General features: G+C 51.1%; 1 protein-coding gene across 1 annotated transcript in view; it reads left to right on the top strand.

Annotated features, from left to right (window-relative positions):
* Positions 1-1,718: 1,718 nt before the first annotated feature.
* Positions 1,719-17,988, top strand: part of SLC38A10 (solute carrier family 38 member 10) — a 44,793-nt gene continuing 28,523 nt past the window's right edge. The window contains exons 1-9 of the mRNA XM_009647121.2: positions 1,719-3,068; positions 4,351-4,396; positions 6,314-6,407; positions 7,601-7,744; positions 9,451-9,575; positions 12,894-12,996; positions 13,827-14,009; positions 15,972-16,083; positions 16,279-16,385. Coding sequence (XP_009645416.2) covers positions 2,900-3,068; positions 4,351-4,396; positions 6,314-6,407; positions 7,601-7,744; positions 9,451-9,575; positions 12,894-12,996; positions 13,827-14,009; positions 15,972-16,083; positions 16,279-16,385 — 1,083 coding nt within the window. The 5' untranslated portion in view covers positions 1,719-2,899. The remainder of the gene's footprint in view (positions 3,069-4,350; positions 4,397-6,313; positions 6,408-7,600; positions 7,745-9,450; positions 9,576-12,893; positions 12,997-13,826; positions 14,010-15,971; positions 16,084-16,278; positions 16,386-17,988) is intronic.

Raw genomic sequence — 17,988 nt, 5'->3', positions numbered from 1 at the left:
CGGCCCCCGGCCCCATGGCGCGCCGGTCGCAGTGGGGAGGGTGGTTCAGCGCTCTGGGGCGGTCGGTAGAGGATGGCCAGTGAAGGAAGCACCGAAGACGGAGATCGGACGTCTCCTGGACTGAGCGACGTGGTTTTATTTGCGTGAGGTCCCCAAATAACCATTTCTGCCTTTCTTGCCAGTAGAAGGGGGGAAAAAACTAAAGAATTTATCTGTATGAGAAAGGTGGGCGGGCTCAGAGGTGTTTGCAAGCCAGGCGTTGAGCCCTTGTGCCGAGCTGTGCCCCTGCTCCCCTCGCTGGGAGCCGCTGCCCTCCCTGTGCCCACACTGGATTTCAGTCCGGCAGAAAACAGGGCAGCAGCGATCGAGATGTGGCATCGCTTGTGCCAATCTAAAGTCACCTGCTTTTAAAGTGTCTGGTGATTCACGTCCCCCGCTGCAAACGCGCAAAGCAGCAAGGCAGGGCAGCGCTGGCAGCAAGCTTGGTAATGAGTTTATGCTATCAAATAGTTCTAATTAAATAAGTTTAGAACAGAGCTTGCACCCCGGGATTAGGAGCGGTCTGGTTTTGCTCGGTGTGAACCTGCTGGGAGCCACGGAGAGCGCTGGGGGACAAACAAGGGGAGTTGCTGAGGTTCTGCTCTGCAAATGGTTCCCAGTTCACTCTTTGGTGCTTAAACTGGTGCAGCTCGGAGCTGTGGGAAACAGGTGGCTGCTCCGTGTTGTCCCTGGGCTGTGGAGAGAGGAAAATTGCGCTCATACGTCACGTTTCAGTATTAATTCTATTGTGCCTTAGTGCTGAGAATTTGTCCCATTTATATCGGTATAGCTGTTCTTGTAGTCCTCATAGACAACTGTATTCCCCCCTAGTGTTTTTGTCTCTCAAAGTAGTGGTTGTTGGTTTGGTTGTTTGGTTTCTTTTTTTTTTTAAACTGCGGTTTTACTTTGACCTCTTAATTTACAACTTTCATACTGATATTGTTGGAATAGCAAACAGTTTCTTGATGTAGTTTTCAATTTGTGTTGTTTTCCTCTGTCAGTCTCTTCCCCCCTGCCCCATGTCCCCAGGGGAACGCAAGGGTTTAATTCTACTCTTGACGGTGGAGTTAATAGGCGCAGAATTGTTTTGACTCTGCAGGGCAGGGGAGGAGATGCAGCGCTGACTGATCAAAACCCAAGTTTTCGGGAGCTGGCGTAGCGGGTGTCTGGTGTAAATTATCGGTCTCGGCACAAAAGCCGCGAGCTTCCCCACCCAGTGTGCTGCCGAGGACATCGGGTTCTGCCAGCGGAGAGCCTGGCATGGAGCTCGGGCTGCCTGGATCCGAGCTGCCTGCGTGTTTATGGCAGAGCAGGGAGGAAACGGCGCGCAAGGTTCCAAGCGGCCAAAAAAATAAAAACATCTGCAAGATTCATGTGTGGGTTTTTGGCAGAGCCTGCCAGCCCTCTTCCTCGGAGCTCATCGCCTCTGCGCTGGCGCCAGGGTTGGCCTCGGCTTGTGACCTCTCTTCTGATTCTGACCGACTTGGGGGGCAGGAGGAGGTGGTCAGGTTCCAGTCTTCTCTGTTGGCATGTGAGATGACAGGGAAAGTTGTCTTTTACTGACTTTCCCTTATTTTTGGTGGGGGGAAGAGAGGGTTGGCTGGCATTGCCGTTGGTAACGGAGCTAAAGAAATGCCCGGCTCGCTCGCTGACCATGCTGTTGACAGATGGGTTTCCTCCATCCTCAGAGTGCCCGAGGTGCTGCTGCTGGGCTGCACGTCTGGGCTTTTGCCAAGTTATATCTGCTAGAAATGGAAAAGATCAAGAAGTTCCGTGGTCTCGGAGCTTGTGCCCGTGATGCTGGAAGGAAGGGGGAGCCCCCAGGTAGCGTCCGACTTGGCCCCTGCCGCTACCAGCCCAGCTGCCCGGCTTGCCTCCCCCTGCCCCTGTACAACGCCTCTTTGTGTGCCGCTTCCCCGAAGTACAGAGAGTCCCCTCCACCTTGGAGCGTCTCCCGGGAAGGAGGGATCCTCTGCACTTTCCGAAGCCAAGGGGCTCGAATACACAGAGGGCCAGTAATGCTTCTAAACTTCCTGGCACGCAAACGCTGGCGCTGAAAGAAATGCCTCTGCCCTGGGAGAGGTGCCACCGGCAGGGACGGCCCCGAGAGGAAAGGCAGCGCTCCTATAATGCATCCTAATGCATCAAGGTTGAGCAGCTCCACACAGGCAGCCTTTGTCACCGTGGGCTTGTGCCCTGGTACATCTGCGAGAGATCCTGGCAGCCCCTGCAGCTGATTCTGTGGGAGGCTTTGGCAGCGCTGAAAGATGTAAGAAAGTTTTGCAAATTAACTTCAGTCAGCCAGTCCCTTCCGGAGGAACACTGAGAGCGATCGTTACAGCTACAAAAGAGCCAGGCTCCTAACAGGCTGATATCCAGCCCAGACGTCTTCCCTCAGCAGCGCTCCTTGCCTGAAGGGCTTGGGTCTTAAAAATATTTTGCTCTTCACTGCTGTTCTCCTGCCCTGCATGAAAGGGAAGGGACTTGGGCAGATGTGTGGACAAGAAGGGAAGCAGGATGCAGTTCCCAGACAGACTTTACCCCAGGAGATGAGTTAATGCCTCCCCTTACAGCCGCTGAAGGCGTCCTGGCCCTTCGGCAGGCTCCCCGCGCTGGGTACCGACCCCGTCAGCGACATGCTGCACCCCAGGAGGCAGCTCAGCCCCGCTCCCCGCTGGGAAAAGCATGGAAACACAGGTTGCCCATTCTAGTAGCCATGGTTGGTTTAAAAGGGCTTCTGTAGTTACTGAGCAGATTCAGCTCTGCCCAGCTTGTTACGCATTTAGAGAACCCATTCCGAAGATGCTCGACTGTACAACTTATTTTACGGTCATCATCTAACTTCTTGAGAAGATAAAGGATGCAGTTTTTCCAGTGTCCCCAAATGGGAACATCTGGCATAATGTTTGAAGGCTGGTTCTTGTTAGAACCTCACTTCAGAACAGCGAGGAGGTTAGTTTGTCTCAGCGTCTCAGGCCCAGGCTATCGCCGTAGCTGTTACCTGGAAGCGCCTGCCTTGCTGTGTGAAGGTAAAAAAAGGAGCTCACCGGAGCAGTGCAGCAGCAGCCGCCCTTCTGGAGCTTGGCTCGTTAACGACCCAGTCTCCAGGAGGAGATGGCTGACTCTCACCCCTGGCCCTTTGGACCATTGCCTTTCCCCCTGATCATTGCGAGTTCCCAAAGGAGGTGAGAGCCGAGGCCGAAGCGCGGTGCGGCCGCTCTTCGCCCTCGGGCAGCGCGCCTGGTGGCGGCTGTTCCACCCGGCCTGTCACCGAGCCATCAGCTATTCTCGGTGCTACCCCACATAACAGCTCCGGTTTATTTTTCTGCTCTGGATCTCCTGCCATGCTTTTTTCTCATTCTGTGGGAGAACATCTTGTTTCCTTAATTTTTAGCTCGAGCAGAGTCCAAAGAAATCAGAGTTTGTAAGTTAATATTTAAAATAGCAGAAGATGCTTCCAGAAGCGGATAAAGTTTGTTTTCTGGTGGCCTCCAGGAATGTGTGCTGTACCTTGAGAGAAGACAAAGGGGAGTCCAGGGTGGTGGTTTTCATGTTGGGCCTCTGCATTTAAAGACTGGCAGAATCGGGCAATGTGGTCTGGGCTTGGAACTGGAGGTCTCAATTCCCATTCTACCCAGTGAGATCTAAAAATACAAGCAGAGTTTTCCTGGCATTTTCTTTTTAAGAAAAAACACAATGATTTAAAGACTACTGATCATTTTCTGCTACAAGCTACAACCCAAGTATGGGAGGGGAAAAAAGAAGTCTCTTGGCAGCGACCCTTTGGTGTGGGTTGTGAGTACTGGGTATTCTGGGTATGGGATTGAACGTTCTGGGCACCATCTCAGATCTCCCATCCAGCAATGTCAGGCGGTTCAGTTATAGTGGGAAGATAAAAATAAAAATGAGAATTTGATTGGAATTCTGCACTGCAGTAACTTTTTGCCACACAGCATCTCGTACATGCATATTTTCTCTTCCGCGCTGACTTTCTTTTAATGGTTGCCATGTGTGACTGCTACTTCACACCACTTTTTTTTTTTTAAATAGGGAAAAAAAAAAAAAAGAACCTGCTTTCTATCTTTTTTTCTCCTCTTTGTTCCTCTCTTACGTGGTTTTCAGTTTGCGGAGGGCATGTCTGAAAAAGAAAGTGGGAGGGCAGGCAAGGGAAACAGCCCCCAAACACAACACCGGTGGGCTCCTGCTGCGCTGCCCGTTGTCACTGTTGCTGTTTAATGTTGAACTTGTGTGTGTGCCAAGTTCTGGACCTTTCTTTGATTAACTTTTTTTTTTTTTCCCCTCTTATACCAGCATTTCATGCCTATGGAAAAGCAGGAAAAATGTTGGTGGAAACAAGGTAATCTGCTCCTTCTTTAAAGCTTGAATAGTTTGGTTTTTGTTAATGAAAAGTACTGCTCTGCAGCCTCTGGTGGGCTCACTGCACTCTCCTTTCTTATCCTCCTTCCTTCTCTGGTCCCAGAAGTCTTCCTGGCCACCTAGGATTTGAACAAGAGCGTAGGTGAGATCCCCTAAGCAGAGCTCGCAGTTGTCGCCTTCAGCATGTCCCACCCGTTCCCGAGTGGAGACAGGAGCGCTTTCCAGATAGTGGGAGCACAGAAGTCGGGGAATGAACTCATCTCCCGCTCTGCCGCGTGTGCTATGAAATCATGGGCATGTCACTGGTGGATGTTTTCCAGGGGTGAAATCCCTGCCAAGATTGCCGTGAGTTAGTGGGAGGGAGAGCGTTCAGTACCTCGGATCCACCCTTTAGCTGCTCTGCTCCTGCCCGCTCCTCGTGGCAGGCGCCGCTTTTCCTCTGCGAGACCTCAGGCGTTAGGAGATGCCTTGGGAGGGGGGGGAAATCCCATCTCCGTTTCAGAACAGACTCCAGTTCCTTCAGATGATCCCAATCCAAGTCGGAGCTCCCCCACAGGTCTCGTCCAGCAGTCGTGACGGGCGATGGGACCTCGTTACAGCACTGCTTTTTCCAGCAGAGTTCTTGGAGTGGAGGCGTCTTGAGCCCAGGCCAGTGAGTGGTGCTGGCTCCTTCCCTCTGCCCAGTGGCAAACTGCTGCAGGACACTAAAAATACACAGAATATTTCTCAGATGTTACTTGTCCGTGCAAGCGAGTGCTGTAATTGCCACAGGGATGTTATATAATTGGAACTGGGAGGGAAAGTGGTCCACGCAATCACGATCGGGAGGAGAAGCCGTTCGTAAGACAATATTTTCATTAAAGCGTGGTTCATTTTGTGGAGAGAGGTTTGAGAGCCCATTTGATATTGAGACTTTCATGGTAGGCGCCCGCTGTGGGGCGTGGAGCTGAGAGAACCTCTTGCTGATTCTTTTTAAATGTTTTTTCCGAGAAATAAAGGAGTTCTTGCCATCTCCAATGTCTCTCTTTTTCCTGTGGCTCCAAACAGCAGTTAAACCCATGCATGGGGCGTTCCCAGAACGGCATCTGAAGCTACAGTGTTAGGTGTGAATGTGGGGTGGATGGAGGTTCTCTGGTTTTTATTTCTTGAGGGTTGCATGCAGAACTGGTGGCCTGCCTTTCGCCAGCCTGAGGGTAAGAGCGTGGTCCTCCCCGCTAGCACCGGCAGTGGTGCCCAGCCTGCTCGTGCGGCTGTGAGAGTGAGCTCGCAGCCCGCTGGATCCCTCTAGGCAGAAAACCTACTTTATTACTGCTTGCCAAACGTGTGTTTTTCAGGGCGGGTTCAGCAAAATTTGGGGCTGGTCTCCACCACGAAAGGCCAGAAAGTTGTGACAGAGGGTGGATGTACGCTGAAGCAAGGCACGCAGAGGCTGCTCTACCTCTGAACACAAGCAAGTGGCTGCACAAGATTCTAAATCGCTCTAAATGTGCCCTTTTAGCTGTTTCTGTTTAACTCTTCTGGATATTCCTTGGTAAACGGCGGGTGCAGTGGGATCCAAAGTTATCGTCAGCTCTTGCGGTTGTGTGCAGGGTGTAGCCCTTGAGCCCTTGTCAGTGCCAAACCTTTGTCTTAATCCTTCACCGGCGGCTGCCGTGTGCGTGGGACGTCTCTTGCTCCCGCTGTACAAGCTGTAGCCCCCAGCTACAGCAGTCCCAGGCAGCGTCTGCGGGTGTCTCTAAGGTAGCCTTAGCATTAACAAAACCTCATCCTCTTGCGAGGGCTGCGCAGAGTACGAGTCTGCTGGGAATGTGGCTGCTGAAACACGCCTGCCCGGGAGCAGCGTTCCAGGGTTCCTGCTCCAGCCTCCTAACCTGTCTGTACTTTGTTGTTTTTGCAGCATGATTGGGCTGATGCTGGGAACTTGCATTGCTTTCTATGTTGTCATTGGTGATTTGGGGTCCAACTTCTTTGCCCGGCTGCTTGGATTTCAGGTAAATAAATCCTCACTGGAACGCATCCACAGTGATCCCAATTCTTCTTGCATCGAGCCACGCGTGCCTTAGGTAGGGTGAAGAGCATCCTGCCTTAGTAGCGTGCTCAGCAGCCTCCCAGGCGTGTGGGGTCATCCCGTGGTGAGCTTTAACGGCACGCCTTGTGCATAGAGCACGTACCTCTATGAAGTCCTGGAAGCCCAGACATATGGTGAACAATCAGATGCGTAAAACCCCCAATAAGGCGCTTCCAACAAAGGAATTCTTTTTAACTTGGTCTCTATTAATTCTGGAGCAGATTCCCGGAGGAGATGATGCTTCCTGTACTAATTCCTGCCCCTAACGTGTAGTGACAGGCAATTCCTCTGTCCGAGCTCTCACCCCCTTGCAGCCCTCTGCTTCAAGAGGGATCTTTTGTGCTGTCCCTTGCTGGTTTGGTGGCCAAGTTGACTGTGTGCTTGCCTCCTCTTGAAGGTAAAATAAGCCGTGTGATGAGCCTGGTGTTGGCTCACGATGCATGGTGGCAAGAGGTGCTCCTTGTGCTGGAGAGCTGTGAGCAGCAGTGCTCGGAGCCGGCGCGAGGGCCGTGCGGGGAAGGAAAATGGACGTGTGGAAGGATTTTTGGCGGGGCTGTTATCTGCTCCGCCTGATGCTGCTAAGCTCCGATTAAGGGACTGTGAAGTTAAAAAGATGCGCTGTGGCTGCAGCCAAATTAGGTATTAAATATTTCCAAGCATTTCAGAGTGTTCTGCTATAATAAATACCAATGCGAGGTTTTGATTAATTTTCTGGATCAGAATTTTCAAGGCTTCAATCTCTTCTTTCCCAAGTAAGTTTAGTTTGTATTGAATTGCATGAAAATACTTAAAAAGCTTGTGCTGGAATAGCATTTAACACTACAACCCCCCCCCCCCCAGTACTTCCACTTCAGGATGGACCTGTCACGCACTGTGTAGAGCAACAGTGGCACCCAGTGACTGTATAAGCTAATCACAGACCTAGCCCAAGAAATGGCAAGCTGTCAGCATCAAATCTTTAGATACGTACAAAAGCAGAATTTCACATTTGAAATCGATCCTGGCTTTGCGTGGTTTCTCACTCTGGAAAAATCAACCACGTCGGGGGTTGCTAATTTGGTGGGATGTCTTGAGTATCCTCCGTGCTGCAGTTCTTTATGCGGGTCCCTTTTCCAGGTGTCGGGCAGTTTCCGGATAGTCCTGCTCTTTGCCGTCTCCCTGTGCATTGTGCTTCCACTGAGCCTCCAGCGGAACATGATGGCCTCCATACAGTCGTTCAGTGCCATGGCGCTGATCTTTTACACCGTGTTCATGTTCGTGGTGAGTACCGACACTGGGAATGCTCTCTTCCTGTTGTTTTAACACAGATGTTCCCGCTGGGACAGCCTGCAGGTGCAGGCCTCAAGTTTAAAACGTCCTTCCTGATAATTAGCGCTGTTAGCGCTGGGCATAATGAGTGATCTTGAGCTGGTGGAGGTGGTCTCCAGGCTGTAGAAACCGGCCAGTGGGTCTGTAAGCTATTACAAATGCTAGGGACTGTGGTGGCACAAATAATAATAAACCACAAATCGAGTTGTGGTTTATTCTGCTTGTTGGCGTCTTCTAATTTAGGGCTCTTTAAATCAAAGGATGGAAGATGTGGGGAAGAGTGCCTGGGAGCAGAAGGACTTTCATCATGCGTTAGTCTTTTGCCTCGAAAACCTCAGTGCTTCTGATCTGTAGGGGGAAGGCAGTTCTTGTTAAGAACTCAAGCGTGTACTTTGCATTTTTTTTTGCAGCTGATGGTTAATCTCTTTCAGGCTGCAAGTAGTTTTATTTGTTAGGCACCAGCATTTCTATTTTTGAGCATTGAAAGCTTCGTAAAGCCTTAAGTCTGGTACGTGCCCTATACTTGTTCTTGGATATTTCTAGAGAAGCTTTTCTTTACTGAGGTGAATGGGTTCTTGACCCAGGTAGCAGGGTAAGCTGAGAGCTCCCTAAAGCCTGCCCTGCTTGGCATGGCCAAGCCCCATTGTACAGCACCGTGTACTGAGAGGTGGAGGCTTTCACTTGCTTTTTAATGACTTCACGTTTTGCCTCACGGATGCTCACGTGGTTTGCTCGTGGAGCCACAGCCCTGTCTCCCAAATTTCAGGCCTGGAAGAGCTAAAACAAAAGGAAGAAAAGGGAGGTGTGGAAATTCTTTCCACTTAACTTTTTTTAGTAGGTTGTGCCGGGTCATGCTTCTGAGCTTGCCTCCGTAAGGAGGCTGTAAGCGAGTGTTTTGTAAAACTGCCGTGTTCCAGGAGCTGTGCCTTTAAGGAAACCACAACATTTTGTGAGAGTTGGCTGCACTAAGACATAATCTCTGGGGATTAGAAAACCCCCATTCAGGCCATATTATAAACAGGCATTCAGACATATTTACCTTCTGTTTCCTGTGCAACCCAATGCCTGCCAGTTTCCCTGTCAATGGCAAAAGCTCCCCTGGCCTTGTCTGGGTGCCTCGCTCCCCCCGTTTTCATGACGTTTATCCTTGTCTTTGGTGAACTGGTGGTATTAAATGGCTCTGGAGTAGCAGTGTGCAGGTGGGATCCTGGTTTAGGAACCTTTGTCTCTCTCCATTGAACAGGATTCTCCCAAGGCAAATGTTGCTTCCCGTTTGGATTTAAAAACACGTTTAAAAAAGTCCAGAAGAAATTGCTGGGAACGATAATTCTCCCAGTTAAATGTGTCAGTGGAAATTGTTCCACCCTGGTGCATGCTACGATGGCTGATGGCATCAAACAAGGGGGAATGTTGCAGATCTTTTAAAATACACCCCAGGATCCTTGGTGGCAAGGGGCCTATGGAGGTTGCTGGGAGCTTTAATAAGGTGGGTGGGTGGGGTGGGGAATGTGACGAACAGCAACCGGGCTGCGGTAGGCAGCGTAAGCTGTTCCTCGCAGAGCTGCCACACGCTGCCTTTCATCCCAGCACCGGCATTACTGCTGCCGTGAAGTTGTTTTGGGCTGGATCTCAACCCCTTCTCTTTCTCTTGGCTACAGATTGTGCTGTCGTCCTTCAAGCACGGCCTCTTCAGCGGGCAGTGGCTGCAGCGAGTTAGTTACACTCGTTGGGAGGGCATTTTTCGCTGCATCCCCATCTTCGGCATGTCTTTTGCCTGTCAGTCGTAAGTACCTGCTGTTCTCACTTCTGGCAGTTGTGGTGCGCAATGAGTTTTTGTGAGGGCAGAGGGTCATGAGGATCTGCAAGGGATAGATACCATCTGGTTTCCTATTTTATTTTAATCAAAATATTTTACAGCCCACTGAAGTACAGCATCTCATTCAGTTGTGACCCTTTTGCTACCTAGATGGGGGAGGGAGTTATATTTCACTTGGGAGTTATTGTACTTGAGCAACACAAGATCATCTGGGCCGAACAGATCCTCACTGTAATGTGTGTTGCTTCTGGTACAGCTGCAGAAGTGATGAATTCCCCCTGTTTCTTGAGGGAAATGATTTAGTACCAGGAAAGGCAGCAGGGCTGTGTCGCCTAATGACCACAGGGCCCCCTGCAGGGTCGCGTACACTCGCGCCTGCTCTTTGCTTCCCCGAATTTCTTTGAGAATCCTCAGAAGATCGCACAGTCGTTGGCTCTGGAGAGTTGTTCGCGCGTTTCCAGTTACCCGCTTTTAATGAGGGTTTCCGCTGGCACGTGGAAGGGCGTGATGGTGGACTGGGCTATCTTCACGTTTCTAGCAGCATTACCTTCTGCACCAAAATGGCAAGTGAGCAATATGTGCCTGGCCAGAATAGTAACAGACTTTAAATAGAAGTGTAAATCCAAATGTGGACACGGAAAAGACCATCCTCATTTGGAAGGCTGGCAGAGTCGGGCTTTCCCCCCTGTAGTTCTAGCAAATGGGTAGCATGCCAACAGTAAATGAATGTGACAGATAAAATTTGTTCAGACTGCTGTGTTTACACCCACACGCAAGATCCAAATCATCATTTTCCACTCATCGGCTCGCTTGGCAGCTCAGTTCCTACCCGAACACGCTCCAGTCTTGCTGTTTAATGTCTCCATTACAACTGGCGAAGGGAGCTGCAGTCTTTTACAGCTTTACCTTGTTAAGATTTTAGAGTTTTTAAATTCCAATTTCTTTTTTTTTTTTCTCTTATGGTAGCCACGCAGTACCCAGCACAATTTTTCTGGGAGTTGGGAATGCAGGGAAATCGTTTGGTCTGGACCAGTGTGCGCGTACCTAAATATAGGCTCCATTACAGCACTTACGTGGCAAGCCAAACCTAAAGCTATGCATTTTTTCCAAGCATCGGGGCAATGTGCTATCCCCAGCCCAGGCGATCTTTATAAGCATGTTATTCTCAGCTAGGCAAGTTTAATTTTGCTAACCTCTGAATCACCTTTTTAAAAAATAAATAATTCTAACATAAAGCAGAAATCCTTTTCCTTCAGCACGTAAACGCAGCGTACGGTAAGGACAAATAAATGCGCTATTATTCTGGCTTGAAAAACTTGACCCCGCTTTACTTGCGAGTTCGGTACCCTTCGCTCTTTAAAAGCTATGCTGTTGTTGCTGAAGTTGCAAAGTAGGTCGCTCCCCTACAGTTATGTAGCGTGGAAATTTGCTGTGGAACTGAGAGCTGGGAGTGCGAGGACTCCAGGGTTACCTCTGCTGCAGCCTCCTTGTGTTACCTTGGTCAAGTCACTGAACCCTCTAATTAAAGAGGAGTCAGTAGAGCTTTCCAGGAGAAAACTTCTCATTTCTGGAGATGGCTCTTCTGGCACGGATGGATGCGGAAATGCTGAGTCCACAGGGATAATACACGTCAGGATGGTGTTCGTTGCCCCTGCGAGCATCAGCTCCCCGCAGGCTGAGTTAGTACCGTGCTCGGAGAGCCTGCACAAGGCGGTCCCTGCGGTGAAGGTGAAGAGCAGGAGCTCCGAGGTAGCTCTGGCCATCTCTGAAGCAAGGCTGCTTTCTCCGAGGCTGCTCTTCATGCTTGTGCTGACTTGCCTGCTCTCTGCTCAGGAAGAACCACCCAGTCGTGCCCTCTTTGAGGTGCAGCGTAACAGATAATGGGGGGGGAAGGATCCCTGATGCTCCACTGGCCTTCAGAGCAGTCATTTTGCTTAAAAATAAACCCCAGGCGTGTCAGCTGCCTGTTGCATGCTTCTTGTCCTCTTGCTCTGCCTTGAGAGGTGGTGATGGTCAGGGGGGCCCAGCAGCATGTCGTGGGGGCTTGAGGGACACCGTGCTGGTCCTCCAAACCCAAGCTGAGCAAAGGGGTGCCCTTAGGTGATCGCAGGAGGCCTGGGTGCAGCTGGACTTTGCATGGCACTTTTCCCCGTGTCGATGCTGTTGCTCCCGCGCTAACACAACCTGGCTTGGCCGTGCCATCCCACGCACTGCAGAGCCTCTCTGCTTCCCTGCTGGTCCCCTTCCCCTCATGGGGCTGAAGTCTGGGATGTAGTCAGTTAACCTAGCGGAGGTTGCTGGGTTGAGGGCAGGGAGGAATCCGAAATGCAGAGCCTCCTGGGGAAGCCGGTCTCGCTCCCTGCCGGTAAATGGCTGTCACGCTGCTGCGTTCACAGACCCCGTGCGTCTCGCGGGTTCCTGCCAGCCGATGTGCTCGGCTTCCTTTGTGCAGAACCGTTTGATGTTAAGGGATTAAGGGTTAAGGATTTTTCTGCTTGGCCTCAGCTCGACACACTTTCTGTTAATGGCTTTGTGCCCACTGGAGCTGGGGATACCCCCTTCCCATCTAACTGGATGCTCCCCCCCTTTCTCGTGAGAGTTCCTTCAGTAACATGAAGCCAGGATGTAGCCACTTGAATTAAAGTAACAAGAGGTTAATGAGTTGCTAAAATATGCACCTGATGTCAAGAAGTACATTCCACATGCTTTCCAGGTCTGTAAATACCCCAAATCCTGTGTAATTGGTGCTCCCAGCTTTCTATGAACTGAGCTCTCGCAGCAGCAGCAGCGCTGAAATATGACAGGCACTGCATTTAGCGTTGTTTGTTTAACTTTTCTTTTAGACAGTGCGATGCTCTAACCTTCTTCCTGCTTTTACTCTGTAAACACTGCGTTACTTTAATTATCAGCGTAGAGAGCTCCAAGAACAATAATCTCCAATGCACTGCCTGGCCTGGTGCCACTGGTGTTTCACTGGAACAAACGGTCATTCATTTTGCAACACTTTTGAACCAAAATGTTTACATCACACGTTTAGCTCCACGTGGTGGGGTGGGGAGAGCAGGAATATTTTTGCAACACTTAAAGTTATGAGTGTTCTGAAATCTCTTGGCATTAGCAATATAAATTCTGGAATAGCAGCGAGTGTTTATGCTCCGTAGGGGGAAGGTGTCAGGGATTCTTTGCTGCTGGGCTGAGGCAGGGAGCGTGCTGGAGTTGGGTTTTTCTCTCTCTCTCTCTCTCTCTGCAAGAAGGTTTCCTTAAATAATTTACCCTTTTCTACAGTCAGGTCTTGCCTACCTATGATAGCTTGGATGAGCCGTCTGTTAAAATCATGAGCTCCATATTTGCTTCTTCCCTAAACGTGGTCACCACCTTTTACATTACGGTAAGAAACTTCCCCTTCTCCTTCCTTGCCAGAAGTCACGCTCTGGAGGGCAACAGGGATGACGATTTATTTTCAGTTGGGGCTGGTTTCTGCTTATCTGTATTTATTCTGAAAGATAAGTAATTTTGTGGAAAGCAAAATTAGATGGGACATGATGAACCAAACAGTGCAGGAGGCATTTGGAGAGTCCAGATTTCCAGAGTGGCACATTTCCTTGGGCGGCGGCAGAGTGGAGACCCAGCTCTTCATGTGCATCAGCCTGCTGTCTGCCTTCCAGGGCCTAGCCTGGAGCTGGAGATGCCCCCCTCCGAATGGCGGAGAGCTTCCCTCAGCCTGTTGCAATTGGAAAGATGTGGAGGAAGTTATGCCTCATAAAGCACCAGTTAATAAAACCGAGTTAATAATTCCCGAGAAGAGCCTGCCCTTCCCTACTGCTGCGGGGAATCGTTACGGCCCCTCCTTCGTCGGAGGGGGCCGGTCCACGGGCCTGGCAGCAAGCAGGGCGTCACTGCTCTGTGTCACGGGCAGCGGCAGCGTTCCCTCGCTGCAACGTCCTCCCTGCAAGCCCCCTGGATTTAGTGAGAAACTTGCCTCTGCTTTTAGGAAGGTCCCACTGTTCCCTTAACCTCCTGTCTGAACTTTTGGGGGTGCTGCAGCTGGGGCTGCTGGCAAGTTGCCCATGGAGGTGGCCCCCACGCTCCCTCCTCGGCTGGCTGGCCCTACCTAACTCATGGGAGGTCGCTGACCTCCATCCACCCTGTTGTAAAGAGCAGATTTGAATGTGCTTTGGAGTCAAACCCCATCCGCTCACCTCCCCTCCTGCCGGACAGGTGGGCTTCTTTGGCTACGTGAGTTACACTGAAGCCATTGCTGGGAACGTCCTAATGAACTTCCCTTCCAACCTTGTGACGGAGATGATTCGAGTGGGATTCATGATGTCGGTAGCTGTGGGGTTTCCGATGATGATTCTCCCGTGCAGACAGGCGCTGAACACCCTTCTCTTTGAGAAGCAGGTAAGATCCTCTTGTGTGGCCAGGAGCAGCTGGCTGCCTTGGTGTGCACCTTTAAAACTTGCTTTTTGAAGGGCTACTTGTGACTCTTTGACTTCTGCTGCTGGCTGGCGACCCGGGCTACAAACATGCCTTGGTTCTGTGAGACTCCGTTGACAACTGCGTGTTTCTGACTCGTGGTAGGTACTCGCTGTCCAGAGGGACAAACCCTCAACTGACAGTGAAATCGTAAGTGCCTGGTGTGTGGTAACGGTGCAGCAGGAGGCCCGTGGCAGTCTGTAAATCCTGCTCTGCAGAATGGTTAATCTCTGGTACTTTGAGGTTCTTGTCCTCTCTGCGGAGGAATTTCGTGGGCAGAAGTGCTGGAGTTGCGAGCCTGAAGCCTGCTATTGCTCTGCTGCGCCACAAGTCCCGTGGCTGCTACTTCACTGCTCCGCTGGGGATTTTGGGTCTTGTGCAGAAGTGTTACACAGTTCAGAGCCGAGGTGGTTCTCCCCCTCAGAAGGAGGGAGAAATGTGCTTTTGGAAACAGAGGAGCCTCCTTATTTCCTGCTGCTCCAGCTGGCATCCTTTTGCTGGCCGACTCGATCTTGCTTTGCATCTAGCTCAAGCTTCTGTTCCTGGCCTCGGAGCCCAGGCCAGCCTCATTTCTTCTTGCTTCTGTGTGTGCCTGCTCATTTCTGCTCTTTTATTACTATTCTCATCCTTGCACCTTTGTCAGCAGCCCCCTGAGCAGCCTTCTCCCCTCTGGGTCCAGATGTCCCCTTCCTCCAGTGCCTCCCCGGGCTGTTTGGTGCCGATCTGGTGCAGAAGCGTGCGGTGGAATACAGCCCTCTCCCACACGTTCACCTTTCCCAGGGTCAGATCTTCAGACAGCCTTTGTGACTATAGTTGGTCTGTCTGATTTAGACTGTAAGTCCCTTGTGGCAGTAGCGTGTTCTCCTCTGTGTATTGTACGGCACTAAGCATGCCGATGGTATTCAGTAAATAACAGTAAGAGATTGTGGGAATGTTCTGAGGCCTTTGTGTATCTGCATAAATAGAAACCTCTTAGGGCAGGAAATAAAACTTGAGCAATTTATAGCTCTAAATCCTGCCACTTCTGCCTGTGAGAAGCCCCCGGCTCTTTTCTCACGTCGGGAGGGCCTGAGGATGGGGGAAGACAATCGGTGAGAGCCGGCGGGTGCAGAGGAGTAAGTGCTGAAAACGCTTGGGAAGGATTTGGTTCTCGCCTGGGCTCTGCTCATTGCTCTTTGGGCCCTGAACCTGTCACTTTGCTTTCCTCTCCCATCTGTGCAGCCAGGAGAGCAGGGACCCGCTGGTTCTCCAGGGGACGTGGGTTTGCTGGGTCCTCTGCTTTCCGCACCTCCTGCTTGGAGTGCGGGGATGTGATGGGAAGCGGAGGGCATCTGGAAACCCTCCAGTATCAGCAGCTCCCCAGCAGCACCCGTCACCCCCTCTGCCATCCCGCCAGGGTGTCTTCTATCAAGTCTGAGGAGCTGGTACCCGTGTCGTAACGCGGTGGGAATAGCCCTGCTCCCGGAGGTGTTAGGGGACACCTTGCCGCAGCAAAACCAGAGCTCTTCCCCCTGTGACTGTTCTCCCTCCTGCCTTCTCAGCTGCGCCTCTTTCTCATGCCCTTGGCCTTGGGGCTGCTCGCTGAGGCTGGGCGCTGGCACAGGGACTGGGATGCAGCTGCACAGTTCATGTTTGGGGCAGGATGGAAACAGCAGCTTTGGCTCTGGGCCCCCCCCCCCTCGTTTTGAAGGTCCAAATGCAGTTGTGTATTAAACCAGCTCAACTACAATCTAACTGCCCTCCCCCCCACCCCACGTTCACTTCTGCGGAGACCATAGCGTGGAGGTGACAAAGCTGCTGGAGCCTGCTGGGGTAATTGCTTAGGAACTGTGTGGCTATGACGTGGGGGCTAAACTCATTCTCCCCCTCCCACCCTTTCTCTTCCAGCAAAAAGATGGCACCTTTGCTGCTGGGGGTTATATGCCCCCGCTTCGGTTCAAAGCCCTGACGCTGGCTGTTGTGTTTGGAACCATGGTAGGAGGCATCATGATCCCGAATGGTGAGTGAGGACTTGGGGGCAAGGCTGGCTGCCTGGCTGTTTTCTCCGGTCTCTTTTATTTGCTCTTCTGGGTGGGATGGCCAGGCCCACTGGGCTCACGCCCCAGCCTGCCCAGGGGCTCAGGCAGCCACCACATGCTGCTGCTCTGGCTGTCCTGGAAAGGGGACTTTGATGACTTCTCTTCTTCTTTTCCAGTGGAAACAGTCCTGGGCCTGACAGGTGCTACGATGGGAAGCCTCATTTGTTTTATCTGCCCAGCTCTTATTTACAAGAAGATCCACAAGAATGTACTTTGTTCACAGGTCAGTGCTGATGCTCCTCGACATCCCCCTAAGCCCTCTGCAGAGCCTGGGAAAGTAATTAATTTGGGTGCAGCAGAGAAACTGCTCGGCACCTCTTCCAGCCTCACCCTCCAGTCTGCCCAGTACGGGTGGGAGCCATTCTGGTCGGCTGCTCTGAGCAGCATCGCTTTGGGCATGCAGACAGCAGCAGAGGAGGTGCTGGCCCAGTGCATGGCCTGCCCCGTGCTGGAACACCAGCTCTTTTTGTCCCTCCAGCAGCAAAGCATTAATTTGGTGCATAAAATGCTGCTTCCAGTCCACCTTCTGGTGGGCTTTGGGTTCTGTACCCGCAGAATGGGAAATCCAGGCAGCCTATAAAACCTTAACGGGCTTTACATCCAAACCTGCCTGGGCTGGGTAAAATAAACACGGTTTCTCAGCGATGCGGTTCTTGCTGCTGACCCTCAGCTTTCTGGTTTCAACCAAACTAATAATAAAAAGGAACACACACATAGAGGTGTTGCTTCAGGAATTGATTTTTTAAAAATTGGGGTCGTTCAGAGGCTGTTAGATGTTTTAACTTTTCCTTTTGCTCCAGTTTGAATTGGCCTCCTCGGGGACCAAAACAAAGTGGCTCTTTGCTGGGCTCCATCTCTCTGATTCTGCAAATGCTGTGCTTTTGGGGGGCTGAAATTAACGTCTTTTGTTTTGGTTTTTTTTCCTAACAATAACTTAATCCACTGCCTTTTAGCAGGCCTCTTCCCCAGCATCACTAGTCACAACAGTGCTGGGCTGGGAATAAGGTTTTCGGCAAACTGCAGAGTCAGCAGGGGGAGAGCACGACATTTTTGTGGGTCCTACAGAACTAATGGCTTTTTCTGTGTTTAATGACTTGTGGGTTTGCAAATGTACGTGAAGTTTTTAAGCCGGGTGTATTTTTTTTTTTTCTTTCCCCACGCTTTTTCTGACACAAGGAAATAGTCCAACTTTCCAGCTTTCACTCTGAATTCTGACACTTTGGTCCTAACTTCTTTGACTGAAACCCCAAGCAGGAGTCTGAATGCCAGCCTGGATTTTTCAGGGAAACAAAGAGCACTTTCAAGAATCGCTTTCTATTCCGGCTGAGCCAGAACCTTTTCTCTGCAGTGCCTTGAAACTGCACTTAGGATATGTGCTGAGATCTTAGAGTGGCTGCCCAGAGGCGACTGTCAGCTGCCTGGGGTTGAACACTGGGGCCCTCACAATGCTTGACCTGAAACGCTGGTCACAAGGCTGGTGAAGATGTTTGTCCTGCAGAAATCCCCACAAAGGAATAAGGGCTTATCTGAAGCATCAGCCCCCAGGTTACCCTGGCATTTCAAGGGGCTGGTTGCAAGCTGTCCAGCCTTCTCTCCTTCTCTTGAATGATCCATCGCCTGTCAAGTTTACATACTTGCTTTGACCGATGCTCTGAAGTGCTGCAGCAAGGGCACACCTGCCTTTGGAAACGCGCTGGGCTGCAGAGCACCTCCCCGCCTCCGCTCTGGAGCCAAAACCTGGGCCCACCCTTTCCTCGTTCCTCCGGGTCTTCTGCAAAGACTCATTTATTCTTTCCCCGAAGCTCTGTCTTCAGTCTCCTCCTTCA

This window comes from Egretta garzetta, unplaced genomic scaffold (genome assembly GCF_000687185.1).
Source record: "Egretta garzetta isolate BGI_Z169 unplaced genomic scaffold, ASM68718v1 scaffold749, whole genome shotgun sequence".
In the NCBI taxonomy this organism is placed as follows: Eukaryota; Metazoa; Chordata; class Aves; order Pelecaniformes; family Ardeidae; genus Egretta; species Egretta garzetta.
This window is presented reverse-complemented; position numbering and strand designations above follow the sequence as displayed.